The sequence below is a fragment of the Urocampus carinirostris genome, chromosome 2 (genome assembly GCF_059441175.1).
Source record: "Urocampus carinirostris isolate Australia breed hairy pipefish chromosome 2, RoL_Ucar_1.0, whole genome shotgun sequence".
NCBI classification, from domain to species: Eukaryota; Metazoa; Chordata; class Actinopteri; order Syngnathiformes; family Syngnathidae; genus Urocampus; species Urocampus carinirostris.
In genome coordinates, this window is record NC_142350.1 from 63,229,625 (window position 1) to 63,251,046 (window position 21,422).

Below are 21,422 nucleotides of genomic sequence, written 5' to 3' on the forward strand. Positions count from 1 at the left end.
ATCGGGATCGGAAACAAGTCGAAAGCCAGGAAAGAAGAGTCGACGTGGTCAAGACCAAAACAGGTCGTAATTCGGGACGGGAGAACAGACATGGTCAAGATCAAAACAGGTCGTAACTCGGGACGGGAGAGAAAACATGGTTGGGATCAAACAGATCGTAGCGGGAGACAAACAGGAGCAAAAACCATGGGATAGGCGAAAAAGGGCTTGCCGTGTAAAAACAGAGATTCGCAGACGGACCGACAAAAGGGGGACTGACAGAACAGAGTTCAAATACTGACTGAGCCAATCTGTCAACAAGCTGCCGCTGGCGCCACACGGGCGGGGCCAATTGGGCGCCATGGGAACCGTGACACAAACGGGCCCGGCCAATTGGCCGCCATGGCAACCATGACAAAATAAACTGCTAATGCTAACAGGACTTTAAAAAGCTCTATTTTATTCCAAAAACTTGAGCTATTCGATTTTGTTTTGTAAATCCAGGTTGACGTAGAAGTCTTCCATGCCTTGTTGAAAACTTTTAGGGTGAGGGTCACCAACTTGAAGCCAGGAGATACAATTTTGTTAGTGATTAGCTACCAGTTTGATATGCATTTTAGAATTAATTTAACAGTAGTTAAAGGTGGGGTGTTTTGTTTGAGGTGCCCTTAAAGAGTTTAAATAATATTTTCTTTATTAAGTATGTGTTACCAATGTCCAACTGAGTTCAAAGAGACTTTATATCTATAGTTTTCTACCTCGCACATCTACTTCTATCTTACTTGTTCCAGCCACCGAGCGCATTAGAGTTGAGGAAACGAGGCAATGAGCGTGGGGGAGAGTAGAGTGAATTCTCACATGTGCTCTAGGTTTTTCTTTAATTGTAGGATGAAAGTTCTGAAAGGAAGAAAATTACTGTTTCAAATACAGTCCAAATGCCCACCCAAACACCCAAAAAGATGAAAAAAAGAACAGTCCATTCAAGCGCGTCTAAGAAAGACATGTACATGCACACGGCACACAGGCAGCCTGGCAGAGGCTGCAATGATGGTTCTAGCCAGAAGATGGCATCAGAAGGTGCAATATCTTTGAAGTTACAGACACCACCTTTTACATGTTATCGCGATGTTACTATTGAAATATTTATTACATTTGACTATAAAGGATTTTATACGATTGAATACAAATTACATTCAATGCAAAAGATATTCACTGACTGGGCTGTAGTTCAAGGTCAGGGCAGGCTGGTGGAAGATGCTGTTTACAGAAACGGGACTTACTGCTGATAAGATAATCAGCACACCCGGACGCTGCTGACGCCGAAAGGCCCTGATGGAGCAGAATGGCTCGGTGTTGTTTTGAGGACCCCAGACATCGGAACGCTTGTCTATGAGATGGTGAAGCCCACGTTGGGCTTCCTTGGCACGCCCATGGGAGGATCTGGCACACCATTATGCGGGGAGAAGATGGCCAATAGGAGAAAGCTAAAGGACTTCAGAAAAAGGCTTCCCACAGATGCCAACGTCGCTCCTTCGCCCGTCTTTGATGGAGTTCACTAAGTTCTTTTGTTAGGGAAAATAAATCTGCCCCCGTGTGAAAATGTCAGCTTTCCTGTTCATTTTTCCCTCAAGAAACGAGCGTGCATAAATTGGTGGGTGAACGTAGGTTGTGTTTGGTTAATGGAGTCAGATAACTAATTCGATCAATTAGGTAAACACTATGTTACTGTAATGTTATTACTCGGTTGTAAGTATTAGAAATTTGGTTGGTATAGAGCAAATGTGTCAAAGAGGCGGCCCGCAGGCCAGATCAGGCCCGCTAAGGGATTGAATCCGGCCCGCCAGACAACATTCAGAGAAGCGCAAGAGAAAATCAAGCTGCAGGTTGAAATATGTCCACTTGATGTTTCCAAAGCCAGGTGCCTCTCACAAAGACACTAATTGTATTTATTTCTCTCTCTCTCTCTCTCTCTCTCTCTCTCTTTCTCTCTTTCACCTTCTTTCTCTCCCTTTCTTTCTCTCTCTTTCTCTCCCTTTCTCTCTTTCTTTCTCTCTTTCCTTCTCTTTTTCTCTTTCTTTCCCTCTCTCTTTCTTTCTCTCTTTTTTTCTTTTCGACCCCTTTTCTCCCAAACGGTCTCTGTCTGTCACTCTCTGTGTCTTTTTTTCTCCATTTGTTGCTCTTTGTCTCTTTCTCTCTCTGTGTCTTTTAACCTCTTTTGCTCTAACTTCCCTTTTTCCTTTTCTCTCTACTCTTTCTCTCGTCCTACCCTTCGCGCTTTCTTTTCTCTCCTTCTGTCTTTCTATTTCTTGTTGGATTTCTTTCTCCCTCTCCCTTTCTTTTCCCCCTCTCTCACAACTTTTTATCTTTTCTTTCTCACGCTCTCACTCTCTTTCTTTCTTAGTCCCGCCCTCTCTCCTTTTCACTCCCTCTTTCTCTTATTTCTTTTTCTTTATCTTCAATCTACTGGTCCAGCCCCTGAGAGAATGTTTGTTCTATCGTGTGGCCCCCGAGTTCAAATGAATTTGACACCCCTGGTATAGAGTAAAATAGGCTAGAAATACAATTTCCGGGAGAATCAAAACGATCCATAATTGGTGAGCTGTTTTAAAAACTGCTACTTAGGAGTTCTAAGGGGACGACCACGTTGGTGAACCCTGAACTAATAGTAAACATCAGGAAGTGAAAACTGTGTTTATCTCATTTAGTACCTTTTTTTAATAGTCCTTGCAATACCTGGACTCAATAAGGTACCGTATTTTCCGCACTATAGGGCGCACCGGGTTATAGGGCGCACCCCCAAAAAATAGTTTTTGGTCCTATATCTTCCATAGATAAGGCGCACCGGATTATAAGGCGCTACAATGGGTTCGTGGACAAAACAGTCAAATGGTTCAGTCCAACTTCTTACCCCCTTAACATTCCCAAAACTTGCAAAGAAGCAAATACGTGTCGTAGACACGTGCGGATGCGGCGTCCGTACGATGTCACTCAAATGCATCGTTTCAAATATCATTCGGAAGGTTGAAGTCTTGGGATTCAAGAAATGCCAAACATTTCTGTGTTTCTATTTTCTTTTTCGCTCACAACTTTACTGTGCATATGACAATAAACACTTGGAATTGAGTTAATTCACTCAACTCATCACAGCAACATCAAGATCGTTCTAAAACAAGATACCGGGGAAATATAAAGCCGCATAACTCACCTAAGTTCTCACGTTCAATAATGATACGCAATCATGGTCTTCTTACAACCGTGAGTGAAGTCAATCCAGACTAATGAAACATGTTTCTTTATGGCGTACTTTAGCAAGCTTGCTATTCAGTCATCTTTTTCGGCCAATTGCAGGGTTTGTTTCGGCCCTCTAGCCTATCCGAGGCTCCGGATAACATTAGCCAATAGTGACTGATTCAAATGATGATTGACACATTGGTTAGCCAATGAAACGCCGGTATATAAATCCCAGCATACACCGCGGACTACTTCGCATTTGGGGGAAAATGTAGTTGGCGGCTGCTTGCATTAGTTGCAAGACTTTGCGACTTAATATTGATCCATATATAAGGCGCACTGTATTATAAGGAGCATGGTCAGCTTTTGAAAAAAATAAAGGCTTTTAGGTGCGTCTTATAGTGCGGAAAATACGGTAGTTTTTTTTGTGTTTTTTCCCGCACAACCATAATAAAAGTTGAGTGGAAGTGCTTTAAGAAACACGTGTTTTGTTTTTCATGTGTGTTTTTTTTCTTGTTTATTTTTACAAGTTTTTGCAGGTATCGGTGGTGTTTGCGTCTGTGTCCCCACTCCCGCCCCTCCTGCCACTCTGCTCCAGACTACGGTCCGGGGAACATGACCGTAGACTTTTTCCTTTCCACGCGCTTGAGGAAAACGCGACACGTTGAGGAGGAATAATACAGAGGGCGTGCAAGGATTTCCTCTTGACCGGAACCAGAATGAGGAGGACGATGAGCCTTGGAGTGGGGGCGCTTGTCAAACTCGCAGCGTGCGTCGCGTTTGCGCGCATTGACGGAGTTCGTGCGCAAACGGGTATGTACTATGCGCTTCTTCTAACATTCCATTTGCATACCTGTCGCGCTGCAGGGCTCCATGCCCTTACAAACTGTCGGATTTTCCCTTACAAAATAATCTTACACCATATTTTTGGTTTTCTCATCTCATCAGCCGTACCGCTTATCCTCATTAGGGTCGCGGGGGGGCTGGAGCCCATCCCAGCCATCTCCGGGCACTGGGCAGGGGACACCCTGAACTGGTTGCCAGCCAATCGCAGGGCACACAGGGACAGACAACTCATTCGCTCATTCACACCTAGGGACAATTTGGACCGGCCAATTCACCTGAAATGCATGTTTTTGGATTGTGGGAGGAAACCGGAGTGCCCGGAGGAAACCCACGCAAGCACGGGGAGAACATACAAACTCCGCACAGGATGTCTGGAGCTGGATTTGAACCCACGACAGGTTCCCATGACATGAACTGCGCCGCCGTGCTGCCCTATTTTTGGTTTTCAAACGTCTCTATTTATGTAGTTATCAGGGTTGGGTAGGGTTACTAGTATCCTGTATCCGGTATCGATCCCGTCTGTCATGCCAAGTCCTGTATCTTTCTCGTGTATCCGGTATCGATCCTGTCTGTCCCGTCAGAAACAGATATATTTCCTAAAATGTCAGATTTTCTTTTCTTTTAGTGAAACATGAAACGAAATTTGCTCGTCATAACATTCTCTTTTTGGGGATTCTTTTTTGCACTACAGGGAGTGCAGAATTATTAGGCAAGTTGTATTTTTGAGGATTAATTTTATTATTGAACAACAACCATGTTCTTAATGAACCCAAAAGTCTCATTAATATCAAAGCTGAATATTTTGGAAGTTGGAGTGGGGCTTTTTTAGTTTTAGCTATTTTAGGAGGATATCTGTGTGTGCAGGTGACTATTACTGTGCATAATTATTAGGCAACTTAACAAAAAACAAATGTATACCCATTTCAATTATTTATTTTCATCAGGGAAACCAATATAACAGCTCAACATTCACAAATATACATTTCTGACATTCAAAAACAAAACAAAAACAAATCAGTGACCAATATAGCCACCTTTCTTTGCAAGGACACTCAAAAGCCTGCCATCCATGGATTCTGTCAGTGCTTTGATCTGTTCACGATCAACATTGCGTGCAGCAGCAACCACAGCCTCCCAGACACTGTTCAGAGAGGTGTACTGTTTTCCCTTCTTGTAAATCTCACATTTTATGAGGGACCACAGGTTCTCTATGGGGTTCAGATCAGGTGAACAAGGAGGCCATGTCATTAGTTTTTCTTCTTTTAGACCCTTTCTTGCCAGCCACGCTGTGGAGTACTTGGATGCGTGTGATGGAGCGTTGTCCTGCATGAAAATCATGTTTTTCTTGAAGGATGCGGACTTCTTCCTGTACCACTGCTTGAAGAAGGTGTCTTCCAGAAACTGGCAGTAGGACTGGGAGTTGAGCTTGAGTCCATCCTCAACCCGAAAAGGCCCCACAAGCTCATCTTTGATGATACCAGCCCATACCAGTACCCCACCTCCACCTTGCTGGCGTCTGAGGCGGACTGGAGCTCTCTGCCCTTTACCGATCCAGCCACGGGCCCATCCATCTGGCCCATCAAGACTCACTCTCATTTCATCAGTCCATAAAACCTTGGAAAAATCCGTCTTGAGATTTTTCTTGGCCCAGTCTTGACGTTTCAGCTTGTGTGTCTTGTTCAGTGGTGGTCGTTTTTCAGCCTTTCTTACCTTGGCCATGTCTCTGAGTATTGCACACCTTGTGCTTTTGGGCACTCCAGTGATGTTGCAGCTCTGAAATATGGCAAAACTGGTGGCAAGTGGCATCTTGGCAGCTGTACGCTTGACTTTTCTCAGTTCACGGGCAGTTATTTTGCGCCTTGGTTTTTCTACACGCTTCTTGCGACCCTGTTGACTATTTTGAATGTAACGCTTGATTGTTCGATGATCACGCTTCAGAAGCTTGGCAATTTTAAGAGTGCTGCATCCCTCTGCAAGATATCTCACAATTTTTGACTTTTCAGAGCCTGTCAAATCCCTCTTCTGACCCATTTTGCCAAAGGAAAGGAAGTTGCCTAATAATTATGCACACCTGATATAGGGTGTTGATGTCATTAGACCACACCCCTTCTCATTACAGAGATGCACATCACCTGATATGCTTAATTGGTAGTAGGCTTTCGAGCCTATACAGCTTGGAGTAAGACAACATGCATAAAGAGGATGATGTGGTCAAAATACTCATTTGCCTAATAATTCTGCACTCCCTGTAGTTTTCATTGTCACGATGCACTATTTTTTTTCAAATCACTTACGTCTTCCGCCCAATGACCGCCGAATAACTGGCGTTTGGATTACCGTGCATGATTGTCCCATATCCTGTAAAATAAAAGCTTGTGTGAGAAACGTCACGCATTTGGGTTCTCCTCCTGTTCCGGTTCTTGACATGATGGGACTATAAAATGAAATGGAAACATAAACTACTCAGTTTATTCAGTAAAAGGCAGCCCTGCAAGAAATAAACACGCCCAGCTCTATAAAAATTTTCGATTCTAACTGGGGATTTCAACTGCCATCTAAAACTCTGCTGCAGGCACCCTGGCCTCATCACGTCACGCGTTTGGGTCCTGATCCTATTTTGGTTGTATCTATATTTTTCCTTATGCAACGCTAGCTTTTAGTGTAGCATACATTCCAAGCACCTTATAGCCTAGTGCGCCTTATTCAGGAAAAATATCTCACAGAAGACAATTTTTGGGGGTTGCACTTTATAATCTAGTGCACCTTAAAGTGTGGAAAATTCGATACTTCCAAATGTCATATTCAGGGTTGGGTAGGGTTACTTTAACTGGATTACTTTCAATTACTTTTGGATTACTCCAATACCAAATATGCTAATAAAAGACAAAAGAAACTAAATATGAATAAAATGACAAAATTTTGTGCAGGCTTGAGAGGAAAATGATGTTGGCAAGCTGTTTGGATTTATTTTCATTTTGTTTCTGTCGCATTTTATGTTCGTTTTGCTGGAGATCAAAGATATCAAAGCCAGGAGAGAAAGCTTACCACGTGTTGTGAGTCATCATTTTATTCATATTTAGTTTCTTTTGTCTTTTATTAGCATATTTGATATTGGAGTAATCCAAAAGTAATTGAAAGTAATCCAGTTAAAGTAACCCTACCCAACCCCGGTTAAATTGTGCATGTGTTTCGTTATATCATATACAGTGGAACCTCGGTTCTCGACCATAATCCGTTCCATTTCTATGTACGAAAACCGATTTGTACGATCACCGAAGTCGTTTTTTCCCATTAAAAGTAATGTAATTGTTTGAATCCGTTCCAACACCCTGAATGTTTATCTTGAATATTTAACGTAAAGCTAACCCAGGCTAATCGTACGTTCGCGTTAGCGTAATCTTCCGCACGAAAGATTACGCTAACATGAACGTGTAAAAATAAAAAAATCAGGTCGTTTACACGTCATTTAGCACCCGGGTCTCCACAACAAGTGGTGAGCGATTAAAGGATAAAGAAAAGAATTATGAATAGGACTTGTTACCTTTGCGGCGGTCTGCAGAAGCCATGCTGTTTTCCTGAAAGAAGGGAAACTCGCACACCTTCTTCATATTTTGCCATTATTTCTTTCTTAAATGCAATAGTTGTACGCACTACTCCTCTTTTTTTACCTGTAGCAACTTTGCTGCTTGCACCAACCTTCTTCCGAGGCATAACTAGGTTAAAACACTCCCTTCACCGGTTTTTAAAACGAAAGCCGGAAAGGAGTGCGTGTTGCCGTGACAACAGTTCTTCACGAGGGGTGGGGGCAATCTACACTCGTACGCCGCTCAGCATCGCCCCTAGCGTACCGGCGTTCGAACTCCGATTTTTTGAACGAAAAGCGGAGCAAGAATGTCTCGAAATTTTTGGTCGAGAACCGAATTGTTCGAACTGAGAGGCGTTCGAAAACCGAGGTCCCACTGTATATTGTTTTTGTTGTGCGATACTGAGTTGCTCGACATGAATGAGGTTTATTATAAAAAAAAGTTGCTTGGACGTTCACTGTAGAAGGAAAATACATGCAAATAGAATTAAGTAGAATTTTCTTATTCAAATTATGAATTCATTTTCTGCATTAAATTATTGTTGGTAATATACTGATTAAAGGGATAACCACAAACCTGTTTTTTTTTTCATTTTCTCCTTTTATACTTCTTTTTTTTCTAAACTTCTTTATACAACATAATAATGCGTAGTATAATGCAGCAAGTGAGCCGTTTGAGAGCCAGCTCTTTAATGAGTTGAGCCGAAAGAGCCGGTTCTCTAAAAAGAGATGGACTTACTTTCACTACACAATTACCACATGAAATCCGATGTTTTTTAAGACCACATGTATTTCAAATTTACTCAATCAACCCCGCCTGTTGTTTTCAGATCAGAATGACTTACGGCGTTTTAATTCAGGTTCGGCCATTGCGACTTGATGATTGTATCCAAAAGAAAATTCAAAACTAGGTTGTAATGTAGGCCTACTGCTCTGCTTTCGCTTTGTTCACGTGTGATCGGAATGATGCATGATGGGAAATCCCCAGGTGGCAGACGCATGCGCACAGTAGCATCAAACCGCTCGCTTCGTTTGCGACAAAAAAAAATGATACGGAGATAGAGGCTACCGCGGCGAACTCGTTTGACTTGATTGATTTGCCGTTTCGTGCTATTCGGTGTATACCGGATGGTACCCATCATTGACAAATTTGCGTTTTTTCGTACAGATTTTCTTGTACGTCGTACACGTCTTAAAATGCGTAATAAACGTACTTTGCACGGCAGAAACGTACAGGTTGACAGGTATGCATTTGGGATTGTCTTCAAACTGTCTTTTATTGGATGCAAACAACAGATAAGGGACTACCTCCGGTTGAAAACTATACCATGGTAAAAAAAAAACAATTCTTTTCTATGTTGTGTTTTAGCTATTTTTCTCTTTGCACTTGTGATGTTGCTTTGTTTTAACGGATTCATGCCCAGAAAAATCTGTGACTAAAACCTTTAAAGGTTCCGCCTATTTTTTCCCTAACCTTATTTTTATAACCAATATTCCCGCTACTCAAAAACAAACGAACATGCGGAACAAGAAAAAGTCGATCAACACAATAACTATGGTAAGTCAGTCACTAGTAGTAGTAGTGTCAAGACCAGAACGGAGACAGGACCCACTTGCGTTGCGTTTCTCACAAGTTTTATTGGAAGAATGAGAAAGGGCTGCACAAATGATCCGGTGATTGCTGGACGCGGGAAGCAGGTCTCTCTGAACGTGGAACTGGATCTTCCGTGGCGAGCAATGGCGGTCTCAGGAACAGAAAATGGGTCAGTAGCCGGGACAGGAGAGCAAAAACGTGGTTGGGGTCGTAAGCGATTCGTAAGCCAGGAAAGGAGAGTAGACGTGGTCGGGGACAAAAAGAGGTCGAAAGCCGGGACGGGAGAGTAGACGTGGTCAGGATCAAAAACGGGTCAAAGCCGGAAAAAACAAGTGGGAGTCAGGGTCGTAAAAGGCTTGCCCAGTGTTAACTGAGGTTCGCAGACGGACTGACAAAAGGGGACGGATAGGAGTGAGTTTAAATAGGGACAGGGGGCCAATAAGAGTCCGAGGCAGTTGGCAGCAAAGGAGCGGGCACAGGTGATTCACATCGGTAGTCATGACAAGTAGGACTATTGGCAAATACAGTGATCCTCGGTTATTGTGGTTAATAGGAACCAGAGTCCCCTGCGAAACAGTTAAAATCCGCAAAGTAGTGTTAACTTACTTCAGGACTGAGAGTATATGTCTGTAACAAAATAACAGCTATAGATCTACAAATAAAAACACATAACACAGAAATGCACAAATGTACAACAAAGTTGGAGGGCTAGCTGCACACTAGCATAAAGTGTCCTCGAATTGAGCTCTGTCTACGTGATGATTAAAATACAACCAAGTTCCTTAAAACTTCATATAATAGACGAAACCCGGTGTTGTCTCGGCTTCACATGTGCTAGAATCGGCTTTGCAAGTTGTAGCTCCAGGTCATCCGTTTCATTGGTAATCGATCTGGCGTTGCAGGGGTGGCTTAAAAGAGTTGTTAGCCTAACTGTAGCAGCAGGCTGGATCTGCAGGCTCGCTATTGGGTTCTCCCCCGATGTCACCTCAGTAGCTTCACCAACCCCAAAATAATCCATGGAATGATCATCATTTTCTTTGCACTCTTCTCACTTTTCTCTGAGTCCAATTTAATTTTTTTTTCAATGTAATGAGCCTCTAAAAGCTAGCAGTTGCCATGCTTCTCAGTTTGTTTTGATTTAGAGACATTGATTTGTGCGCCCGCCCCGCTGATTGACTGACAGCATACACCAGCCCATCACAGTCATGTACGCTGACAGTCTCGACCACCCAATACACACATACACACACACAAACACACACACTCTCAGGACCAAAACAGGAAGCAGAACCCACTCGCGTAACGTTGCTCACAGTTTATTGGGGAAAAGATAAAGGAGCGCACACTCGATCCGGAGATCGTTGGTCGCGGGGAGTAGATTGCTCGGAACGCTGAAGTGGTAAAAATCAAACAGATCGTGGCGAGAGCAAAGCAGGAGCAAAAACACAGAGTTTCTCAGAGCTTGACGTGTCAAAAGAGTTTTGCAGACGCTCCGACCAAAGGTGACTCATAGGACAGCGTTTAAGTAGTGACAGTGAGCAATCTGTCAACGAGCTTCAGCTGGTGTCCATGGGCGGGGCCAATTTGGCGCCATGGCAACCGTGACAGAAGCTGGCGCCACACGGTGGGAACCAATTGGGCGCCATGGCAACCGTGACACACACACACACAATCTGCCTCGTGATAGCATTTGCTGTATGCTATCTTACCATAATGCACGATAAATTGACATCAATGACAATAAAAATTCAATACAAAATCTGTGAAGCAGTGAACCGCCAAAACCTGGGAAGAAGCGAGGGGTCTGAGTACTGTTTTGGACTATTGTTGGTTTTCTTTTTCTCAGCCCCATTAATCAAGCTGCCCGCTGCTCCGTCCGAGCCGGTGATCACTCCGGAGTGGACTTCAGAAACCGTGCATTTGAAGTGCAGCTTCTCCAGCAGTTTCAACAACTCCACCATCTCACTGGGCCACGTGGTAGCCTGGACCCGGGTCTTACCTCAGGGCCAGCGGGAGGAACTCAAGCAGGAGATCACCATCCAGACTTGGGCGCTGATCGAGTTGGACGGCATTAACCTCCGTCTGGGAGACAAGGTTAGGCCACACCTTATGGGTCTAAAACATCCATCGATTTTCTGCACCGCTTATCCTCAGTAGGGTCGCGGGGATGCTGGAGCCCATCCCAGCTATCTTCGGGCAGTGGGCAGGGGACACCCTAAACTGGTTGCCAGCCAATCACAGGAGACACAGGGACAGACAAATCACTCGCTCATTCACACCTAGGGACAATTTGGACCGGCCAATTAACCTGACATGCATGTTTTTGGAATGTGGGAGGAAAACCAGAGTGCCCGGAGGAAACCCACGCAAGCACGGGGAGAACATGCAAACTCCACACAGGAAGGTTCGATCTCATGACCTCAGAACTGTGCCGCACACGCGCTAACTACTGCGCCGCCGTGCTGCCCGGGTCTAAAACAGGGGCGGGAAAACATTTGAGTTTTGGGCTGCATTGGGTTACAGTTTTTGACAGATAAATTGGGTTAAGAGGAAAAAATTATTGATCGATTTTATTTTTTTGTCGCTGCTGATGAATAAGCTCGAATCCATTATCTTGTGGTTGTGGATCCCTTTACACTCGGGTCGTAGAGACACCGTTTCTGTGGTGTGTCTTGGGCAAGTACAACCTGTTGGCGCCCATCCCTCTCCAGGCCAACCTTTACAATAGATGAGGAAAAAGGAAGACAACAAACAACAAATTTATATTAGTAGTACTTTGGTTACCATGTATTGTCACTATATTTTCAGTTTTTTCATTTGTCGAGCCGCATTATTAAGCATGTGGCCCGCAGGCCGTAGTTTACCCACCGCTGATCCAAAAGCATAAAAGTTGTCCATTTTTGTCAATATTTTTGTTTTGAATGAATATTTTTTTCTCAGATTTACTGCTCCGTCTACAGCTTCCTTTTGGACTCCCCAGATGTCCATAGCGCTTCTGTGGAAAGTCAAGAGTTCTTTGCTGGGATGCAGGTACATTTGAGTTTTTTTACTTCGTCAACCTCATGTGTATTTTTGTAACTTCTTTGGAAGAGTGCAGAATTAGACAATATTTAGCAGTTGTCATGAATACCAATGTGAATCACCTGTGCCCGCTCATTTGGCGCCAACCGCTGTGGGTTCTGATTGGCTCCCTGTCCCTATTTAAACCCAGTCCTTTCAATACCCTGTTGTCAGTCTGTCTGCGAACCTCTGTTTATACAAGGCAAGCCTTTTTTTTTTACCCTGACTCCCGCCTGTCCTGTTTTTGCTCCCGTTTGTCTCCGGCTACGACCTGTTTTGATCCCAACCACGTCTGCTCTCCCATCCCGGCTTACGACCCGTTTCTGACCCCGACCACGTTTTTGCTCTCCTGTCCCGCCTATTGATCTGTTTTTCCGTTCCTGACACCGCCATCACCCGCTACGGAAGATCCACTTCTGTATTTGGATCGCAATCCGATTGCGAGAGCGACCTGCTTCCCGCGTCCAGCGAGCATCGGATCGTGGGCGCAGCCCTTCCTATTTCTTTCAATAAAACTTGAGAAACGTTACGCGATTGGGTATACCCTTCATACTGGTCGTGACAAAGCCCAAGCTCTATTGTTCTTGTTTTTGATTTTTGTAAAGTAAAATTTTCCACCAAAAAGGCAATCCAGAGGAACCTAAATATGTTTTGTCATGATTACTTTTTTAAAATTTAATTCACAAACAAAACAAGTACTGTGTTGGTTTACAAACCAGTGTGATTGTTAAATGGGCATTTTGAGAAGATAGTGTTAATTTTACTCTAACTTGGGTAACTCTTATTTTGTTAGTTAGAATTTTGTTAAAATGAGATTTATGGAATTTGTAACCTCTTTTACTTGCGACAGCCACCTCTGGCTTGTGTCATCATTAGTTTTTTTGAGCACCTTCATGATGCGCGTGGACAATTTAAACAAAACTGGGATGTCGGACAGGGATGTGAGGGCAAAAGAATTACCGTATTTTCCGCACTATAAGGCGCACCGGGTTATAGGGCGCACCCCGAAAAAATAGTTTTTGGTCCTATTTTTGACATACATAAGACGCACCGGATTATAAGGCGCTACAATGGGAACGTCAACAAAACAGTCAGATAGTTCAGTCCAACTGATTACCCCCTTAACATTCCGGAGAGCTTGCAAAGACGCAAATAGGTGTCGAGAACACGTGCGGATGCGGTGTCCGTACGATGTCACTCAAATGCATCGTTCCATCATTCGGAAGGTTAAAGTCTTGGGATTCAAGAAATGCCAACCATTCCTTAATATCAATTTTCTTTTTCGCTCGCAACTTTACTGTGCATATGACAATAAACACTTGAATTGAGTTTAATTTAAAAATAGACACTCCATTCCATCCATTATCTGCACCGCTTATCACAGAAACATCGAGTTCAGTCTGAAACAAGATACAGGGACAATATAAAATCCGGAGTAGCTCACCGAAGTTGTTGTGTTCATAATAATGTGCAGCCAATGTCCTCTTATATCCGTGAGGGTAGTAAATCCAGGAGAATACAATATTTACAAATACAGAATAGAAAAAAATGCTTTTTCTATGCCGTCAGCCACATGCTATACACATTCATCTTTTTCGGCCAATTGCGGCTTTGTTTCGCCGTTTAAGCCAATGCCAGCCTGTAAATGATAAAAAGGATCCGCCCCTTGACCTCCGAATAACTTTAGCCAATAGTGATCGATTCAACTGATGATTGACACATCTTTTTCGGCCAATTGCAGGCTTTGTTTGCCGTTCAAGCCAATGCCAGCCTGTAAATGATAAAAAGGATCCGCCCCTTGACCTCCGAATAACTTTAGCCAATCGTGATCGATTCAAATGATGATTGACACATTGGTTAGCCAATGAAACGCCGGTAAATAAATCCCAGCATACACCGCGTACTACTTGGCGTTCGGGGGAAAATCTAGTCGGCGGCTGCAAGTTAGTTGGAAAACTTTGCAATTTTAAAATTGATCCATAAATAAGGCGCACTGTATTATAAGGCGCATGGTCAGCTTTTGAAAAAAATAAAGGCTTTTAGGTGCGCCTTATAGTGCGGAAAATACGGTATGCCTTACGAGGTATATCTATCGTAATAAATGCAACATTGAGACTGTACTGTATTTATTGTCCAACAAAACGTGCATTGATCTGGTAAATTAGCAAAGGGCTACCTGGCGTAATTTGGGTTAATTTTTGATACGATAGGGTAACCAGCAGGATTGATAGAGTTTCAAGGCCAGTTGGAACTAAGTAAAAGCACTAAAAGATATCCTCCCCCCCAAAAAAAAGAATTAAGTTACTTGCTATTCTTGTTATGAAATAAAAGACATTTCATTATTTTCGCTTGGGGCCATTGGTGCGTGCATGAAAAGTAGTAATGCACGTACTAGTTTACTTAAAGCAAGTAGTTGTGCGTGCGCGCTGTGGATATACTTCCGCCCGTTCCTACCGCTCACCCAATCAAATTGCTCATCCAGTTTTTAGGTGATTACAGTTTGTTATATGGGTTTTAATCATAAAGTGCATTAACAATGAACATAGATTGTTTAATTAGCTTCCATTTAAAGGCTTCCTTTGCGATTTCCAGCCAAAATGGGGTCTGTTGGTGTGACACGTTGATTGTTACCGTAGTTAAAATTTGTCCTTAAAACTCTGCTCTTTATGTAATAGACGAAACCCGGTGTTGTCTCAGCTTGCACGTAGCACAATCGTCTTTGCATGTAACAACACAGTAAATAGTTTTAATTCCATTTTTTCATCGATCCAGATGTTCCGGTACTAATGAAAAGAGCCATAGGTTTTTGACACTTAATATAGACGTTTTCCTGTTCATTTAAAAGAGTTAGAATATACATTCAAAACAGTTAAAAGTTTGATATTTCGATTTTTCTCAGGTGTCCATGCGTCCATGCGAGTGCTTGAACGGAGGCTCGTGTGAGAGCGAGATCACCAGTAGTGGCGGGTACAAGTGCGCCTGCCCGGGTGGGTTCAAAGGTCAGCGATGTGAGGTGGCCATAGACGATTGCAACCCTAATCCTTGCAGGAAAGGACGCTGCGTGGACGGGCATGACTCCTTCACGTGCATCTGCCCACTTGGGATGAAAGGTGACCTCATACATGCCTTCATCTAAATCAGTGCTTTTCAATTATTTTCTGTCACGCCCGCCCTCGAAAGAAGAAATCCTCTCGCACCCCCAAGATTGGTCTTTTTTGTTAGTGATCACATGATATTATCATGAAACAGAACAGGAGGAGGACACAGATGTGTAACGTTTCTCACACAATCTTTATTTTACGGGAATGGGGCAGTCATGCACATTAACACAAACGCCAGTGATTCGGCAATCGCTGGGAGGAAGAAGAAAGACAGAAGTTTGGCGTGGAACAACAGGAAGCCAGAGACCAACGAGATCGATACCAGTTACACAAGCAGATACCGGACAGATGGTGTCGATACCGGACGGAACAGGACTGACAGGATTGATAACAGATATAGTAGACTTGAGACAGAGATCAGACAGGAACGATACCAGACACTGGAGACTGGAGACGATATCAAAACAGGACGAAATAGACTGGATCGATACCAGACGGGATACACAAACAGGATACTGGACAGAGTCAAACCACACGTCTTCCGGGTTGCAGAGGTTCGTTGACGGACTGACAAAAGGGTGAGTGAGAGCACTGAGCTTAAATAGGAGGGAAGCCAATCAGTCAACGAGCCGCAGCTAGAGCCAAACGGGCGGGGCCAATTGGGCGCCATGGGCAACCGTGACAGATATGGGTGGCGACAAAACAAGGATTACTCAATATTGGTGATAACACGTCACCTCCGTCCATACCAACCTACTCCTTTTGGAACATTTTTTCTGACATTTTTGCTTTGTGCTGTCCACTGCCAACATTTTTAACACAGCAAGCACACCAGTTTTTGCTCATCTCCCTCCGTGGTCACAGTGAAGAACTATGTACGCTTCATCTTAGCTTTCGGGAGGGCGTTTTTGTTTGCCTTCACCCCATTTCTCTTTGCCTCTCTTCGCATCCGTGTTGAATATTTTTTTCATGGGGTCACTTGAGGGTTTGCTACACTATGAGTCTACACTTCATACTCGACGCTTATACTCTGTGTTTAATGCACTGCGTGGAGGCTAAATATAAACAAAACACCCTTCCAATGAGAACGCCACTGCGTTCTAGTGTAGTGGAAGGGCAATTGCACTTTATTCTGGGAAAATTAAAAATAAAAAGGTTCCCCAAAGTCAATGGTGCCCGCGCCCCCTTTGACGGAGCTTGTCCTTTTAAGGCTCGACTCTGTGTGTCTATTTTACCTTGTGATTTCAATGCTGGTGGTGTCTTCTAGGTGGAACGTGTCAAGAGGACGTGGACGAGTGCATCTCTCGTCCATGCTTCCCCGGGGTGGGCTGCACCAACACACAGGGATCTTTCTCTTGTGGACTCTGCCCACAGGGATACACTGGCAACGGCATTGTGTGCACTTGTGAGTCATCTTGCAGTTTTTATATGGTGCAGTTTTGCATGTTCTCCCTGTGCCTGTGTGCGTTTTCTCCAGGCACTTCAGTTTCAGCCAGCATTCCAAAAACATGCATGGCAGGTTAAGTGGCAGGTCCAAATTGTACCTTGACATAAATGAGAGTGTGAATGTTTGTTTGTCTATGAGACTTGTGATTGGCTGGCAATCATTTTGGGGTACCCCACTGCCCGAAGATGTCCGGGATGGGCACCAGAACCCTCGCGATCCCGGTGAGGATAGGCAGTTTAGAAAATGGATGGTTGGATAGATTCTTAAATTAATTAAAATGATCCATGTGTGTGTTATTATTTCAGTATTATTGATTGCAATAGAGATTTATTAGTGTTTTCAAATACATTTTTCGTGATGATATTTTCACAATTTACATAATATTTCTTTATTATTTTACATGAGAAAATCAGTATAACATTTTAAAAATACAAAACTGAATTCAAGTTACTCTACTTCCTATACTTAATTTTCTGCAAATTAAATATATTGTATTTTCTCTCAAGAAGACTGTAAAGTTGGAACAAATTTTATTTAAAATTTGATTCATTGTGTCAAGAACCAGAACAGGATCAGGACCCAAACACGTGACGTTTTACACAAGCCTTTTATTTGACGAGAAATGGGCAGTCATGCACGTTAGGCAGCGGTCTGGCATGGAAAGACAGGAAGCCAGAGACCGACAAGATCGATTCCAATTGCCCGATTAGATATCGGACAGATGGGGTCGATACCGGACAGGACAGGACAGACAGGATAGATAATGAATCGGGGTATCAAAAATGGCGTCAGGAACAGGAGAAACTAAACGGGAACGAAAACTGGAGAAAATAATAAACAGGACAAAAATAGACGGAAACAAAACTGGAAACCGATATTAAACAGGACAAAATAAACGGGAACAATACCGGAGAGTAAATACCAACAGGACCGAGTCGAAACCCACGTCTTGCGGGGCAGAGGTTTGTTGATGGGCTGACAAAGGAAGCGTGACAGGACTAGGTTTAAATAGGAGGGACCTGGGAATCTGTCAACGAGCCGCAGCTGGCGCCACACGGGTGGGGCCAATTGGGCGCCCTGGCAACCGTGACACTTTGTCAATATTAATATCTTAATTGTTCTGAAAACGATTTAATTGACTTTATGTTATTCTTTAATTAATCTTATTTTCTAAAAATGATTGTATAGCTGTGGAAGGGACAGTGACAACAGCGAAGGAGCCAGCGTTCCACCTAAGGCCTCGAGTCCCTCCACCCTCGCCCTGCTCCCGCGGCCCATGTTATCCTGGCGTCCAGTGCTTCCAGAGCCCCTATGTGGCTGCTGGCTTTGTCTGTGGACCCTGCCCAACTGGTTTCTATGGCAACGGGACCACTTGCTTACCATCAGGTATGAATTACTGCATGATCTCAATTGGTGGTCCACTCTATGTCATTTTTTCTAACTCGCAGTTCTTCGCAGGTGAGGCGGCTGAGGAAATTCCAAGCGGCGGACCGGAATCGGGCAGGGAGACGACGCGTACCGCCTTCTCTTCATTTTCATCGTCACCCAACTCATCCAGAAGCCCCTCCGATAGAAACACAAGACCAGGGGTCACAGTTGCAAATCCACAGACTGTTTGGTCTTCTGCTTTGCCTATTCTGGAGAAACGCTGCCCTCATGGATATGCAGGAGATGGAGTCACGTGCAAAGGTTTGAATAAAAAAAGTAATGATCTTTAATATCATTTCACCACCAGTATATCCAGTTTGTTTCCTTCTGCAAAAAACAGCTGGTTTTACATTCACAGCCTAATACAAAATGTATTACTATTATTTCATCTAATTAATAGCAATGTATATTTCTCGAATTTTCAATTCCTGGTGGTCAAATGGTCACAACAGCACTTCAGATACCTCTTTAGCGGATACTTGTAAATCTCTACTAAAAAGCAAGGGACACCAACGTTTATATTTGGTCTACCAGACGGCACATCTATCTATCTATCTATCTATCTATCTATCTATCTATCTATCTATCTATCTATCTATCTATCTATCTATCTATCTATCTATCTATCTATCTCTATTAATGGTAGCATTTGTCAAAATATTCCATTACAAATGGTAAAGATATGGTTGCTTGCGGTCCAAAATGTTTCAATAATGTTTTTCTCAATAACACTGCAATACTTAGCGATAGTGTGTAGATTTGTCGGTTAAACAAAACTAAATAGTGTCCCTGCGATACTTTTGTAGACCACTAGAGGAACTCCTAGAGCAGGAGTCACACACGTTGTTTAAACTGAGAGCTACTTTTTGTTACTGATTGGCACAAAGGGCTACCATTTTTATGTACTTTTCTGAAATAACAACTTATGTTATTACTGTGTAGTTACCATGTAATTACCAGGTTGTAACTTGAATTTAAGTCAACCATTAAGATATTCTGTTCGTTAGAAATCAAATTGACCAGAAAATAGCAATGACCTTGAACTGGTGGGTTATTCACAGAACATCTCCGTGGGCTACTTAGGTGATCTTCGGGGGCTACCTGGGGCCCTCAGGCATCACCTTAGAGAAGTTGGGTCTAATTTTTGTGGCTAGGCTAAGAAGAAATCGAATATATGGCAATATATAACACTGTTTACTGTGCTTACTGGGAATAAAGCCACCGTTTTTACCTTTGTGCAGCCGTGTGCAGATTTCAATGCGGCAGAAACATGGAGTGTACGCGGCCCAACACGTGCACCTGCAAGGAAGGATACACGGGATACAACTGTCAACAGGGTAAGCCACAGATTGACGGAACCTGTAACAGTTGTCCCCAACCTTTTCAAGATTCAGCCCAAGATCGCCATTAAACATATTTTTACTTTTTCCTAAATAGTAATTATCAAAAAAATCACCAATTGCAACATTGAAAGAATGAAAGAAACTTTATTTTAAACATGAAAAAAAAGTCGAAAACAATGTTAACGTGACGTATCTGAAAAGGAAAATGATTTAATCTTACCCCTTGGGATTTTTTAATAGCTGTGAATTTACATTAAAACACCTCATGAATCTACATATTTACATAGGTTTAATAATAACATCAGTGTTAATTACAAAAACTATAATAGTAAATTTAAATCTACTATGTAATCATATGTAATAGTGGAGAGTCCTTCTAACATTGCACTAACATTACATCTTACACTCTTGTCGCTATAACATCCATCGATCCATCCATCATCTGCACCGCTTATCCTCAGTAGGGTCGCGGGGGTGCTGGAGCCCATCCCAGCTTTCTTCAGACAGTGGGCAGGGGACATCCTGAACCGGTTGCCAGCCAGTGGCAGGGCACAACTCACTCTCATTCACACCGAGGGACAATTTGGACCGGTCAATTGACCTGAAATGCATGTTTTTGAAATGTGGGAGGAAACCAGAGTGCCTGGAGGAAACCCACGCAAGCACGGGGAGAACATGCAAACTCCACATGCGGAGGTTGCGGTTGCCGGACTTGATTCCTGCACCGCAGGGCTGCGCTCCTACCACACAACCACCGTGCCACCCACATTAATACAATACATATGAAGTGTATCAATGACATTCATAACATAATGTAAAAGTAAAAGAACTTTAATCTATGAATAAATATAACAGTTTTCTCGTTTTTCATCTGGTTTGTGTGGACCAGATCCCCCTGTGATGCACAAAACCTGCAAAGCAGTGCAACCAGACCATGAAATCACGTTCTCTAACTGCATTTCACGGCTATACACAACATTCCTGACGCCATTCTTTTGTTTTTCACATGTTCCCCAAGCTGTTTGCCGGCCGGACTGTAAGAATCGAGGCAAATGCGTGCGCCCCAATTTGTGCGAATGCCCCTTGGGCTATGGCGGCCCCATTTGCGAGGAAGGTAAGCATCAGCACAAGTTTTTTTGACCAGGGGTCTCAATCTCAGGGCCCGCGGGCTATTTATGGCCTTCAAGTTGATAGGTTGGCGGTGTTTCCCATATAAGATCAGATTTTTAAAAACATTTTTTAATTGATTTGAGTGTTTTTATCCGCTGAGCAGAGGAATGAGGGTTTGGGGGGGGACTGGTTTAAGAGAGATTTTTTTGGTTTGAACAATTTTATTGACACTAGTAACAGCAAATAAACAATGTGAGGTCTGAACAGTTTTTCTCGACAATCTTAACAGCAATTAAGCATGTTCACGATTTCGTTATTCCTGACAATATGACGTTTTAACAATATTTTTAACAGCAATTAAACACACAATTTCATTATATCATATCCCAACAATATGAGTTTTTATCGACACTTTTAACAGCAAATAAATACTTCTTGGAGAGATAGCAATACGAAGGACAAAAAGAAAATTTAAGAAAAGGAGTCAAAGCAGGAAAATGGTCCCTTATTTGGACTTATTCTAATGATTCATGGCTTCAAAACATTGTGCAGTCTCTATCATTTAGAGAAGAATCGTTCATAGCTTAGCACTTTGTGCTCCAAAATGCCAATATTCAGTCGAGACTAAAGATATTATTTTTATTACAGACATTTCAATTTATCATTTTGTGTGTTTTTTCAAGGTTCTGTGTTGTTTCAT

At 43.0% G+C, this 21,422-nt stretch overlaps 1 protein-coding gene across 1 annotated transcript in view; it reads left to right on the top strand.

The window, feature by feature from the left end:
- The first annotated feature begins 3,777 nt into the window (after positions 1 to 3,777).
- Positions 3,778 to 21,422, top strand: part of vwde (von Willebrand factor D and EGF domains) — a 35,547-nt gene continuing 17,902 nt past the window's right edge. Inside the window, exons 1-9 of the mRNA XM_088328128.1 lie at positions 3,778 to 4,023; positions 11,080 to 11,327; positions 12,174 to 12,263; positions 15,193 to 15,403; positions 16,662 to 16,799; positions 18,030 to 18,227; positions 18,300 to 18,530; positions 19,511 to 19,606; positions 20,631 to 20,726. Of these exons, the coding sequence (XP_088184254.1) occupies positions 3,930 to 4,023; positions 11,080 to 11,327; positions 12,174 to 12,263; positions 15,193 to 15,403; positions 16,662 to 16,799; positions 18,030 to 18,227; positions 18,300 to 18,530; positions 19,511 to 19,606; positions 20,631 to 20,726 (1,402 nt within the window). The 5' untranslated portion in view covers positions 3,778 to 3,929. The remainder of the gene's footprint in view (positions 4,024 to 11,079; positions 11,328 to 12,173; positions 12,264 to 15,192; positions 15,404 to 16,661; positions 16,800 to 18,029; positions 18,228 to 18,299; positions 18,531 to 19,510; positions 19,607 to 20,630; positions 20,727 to 21,422) is intronic.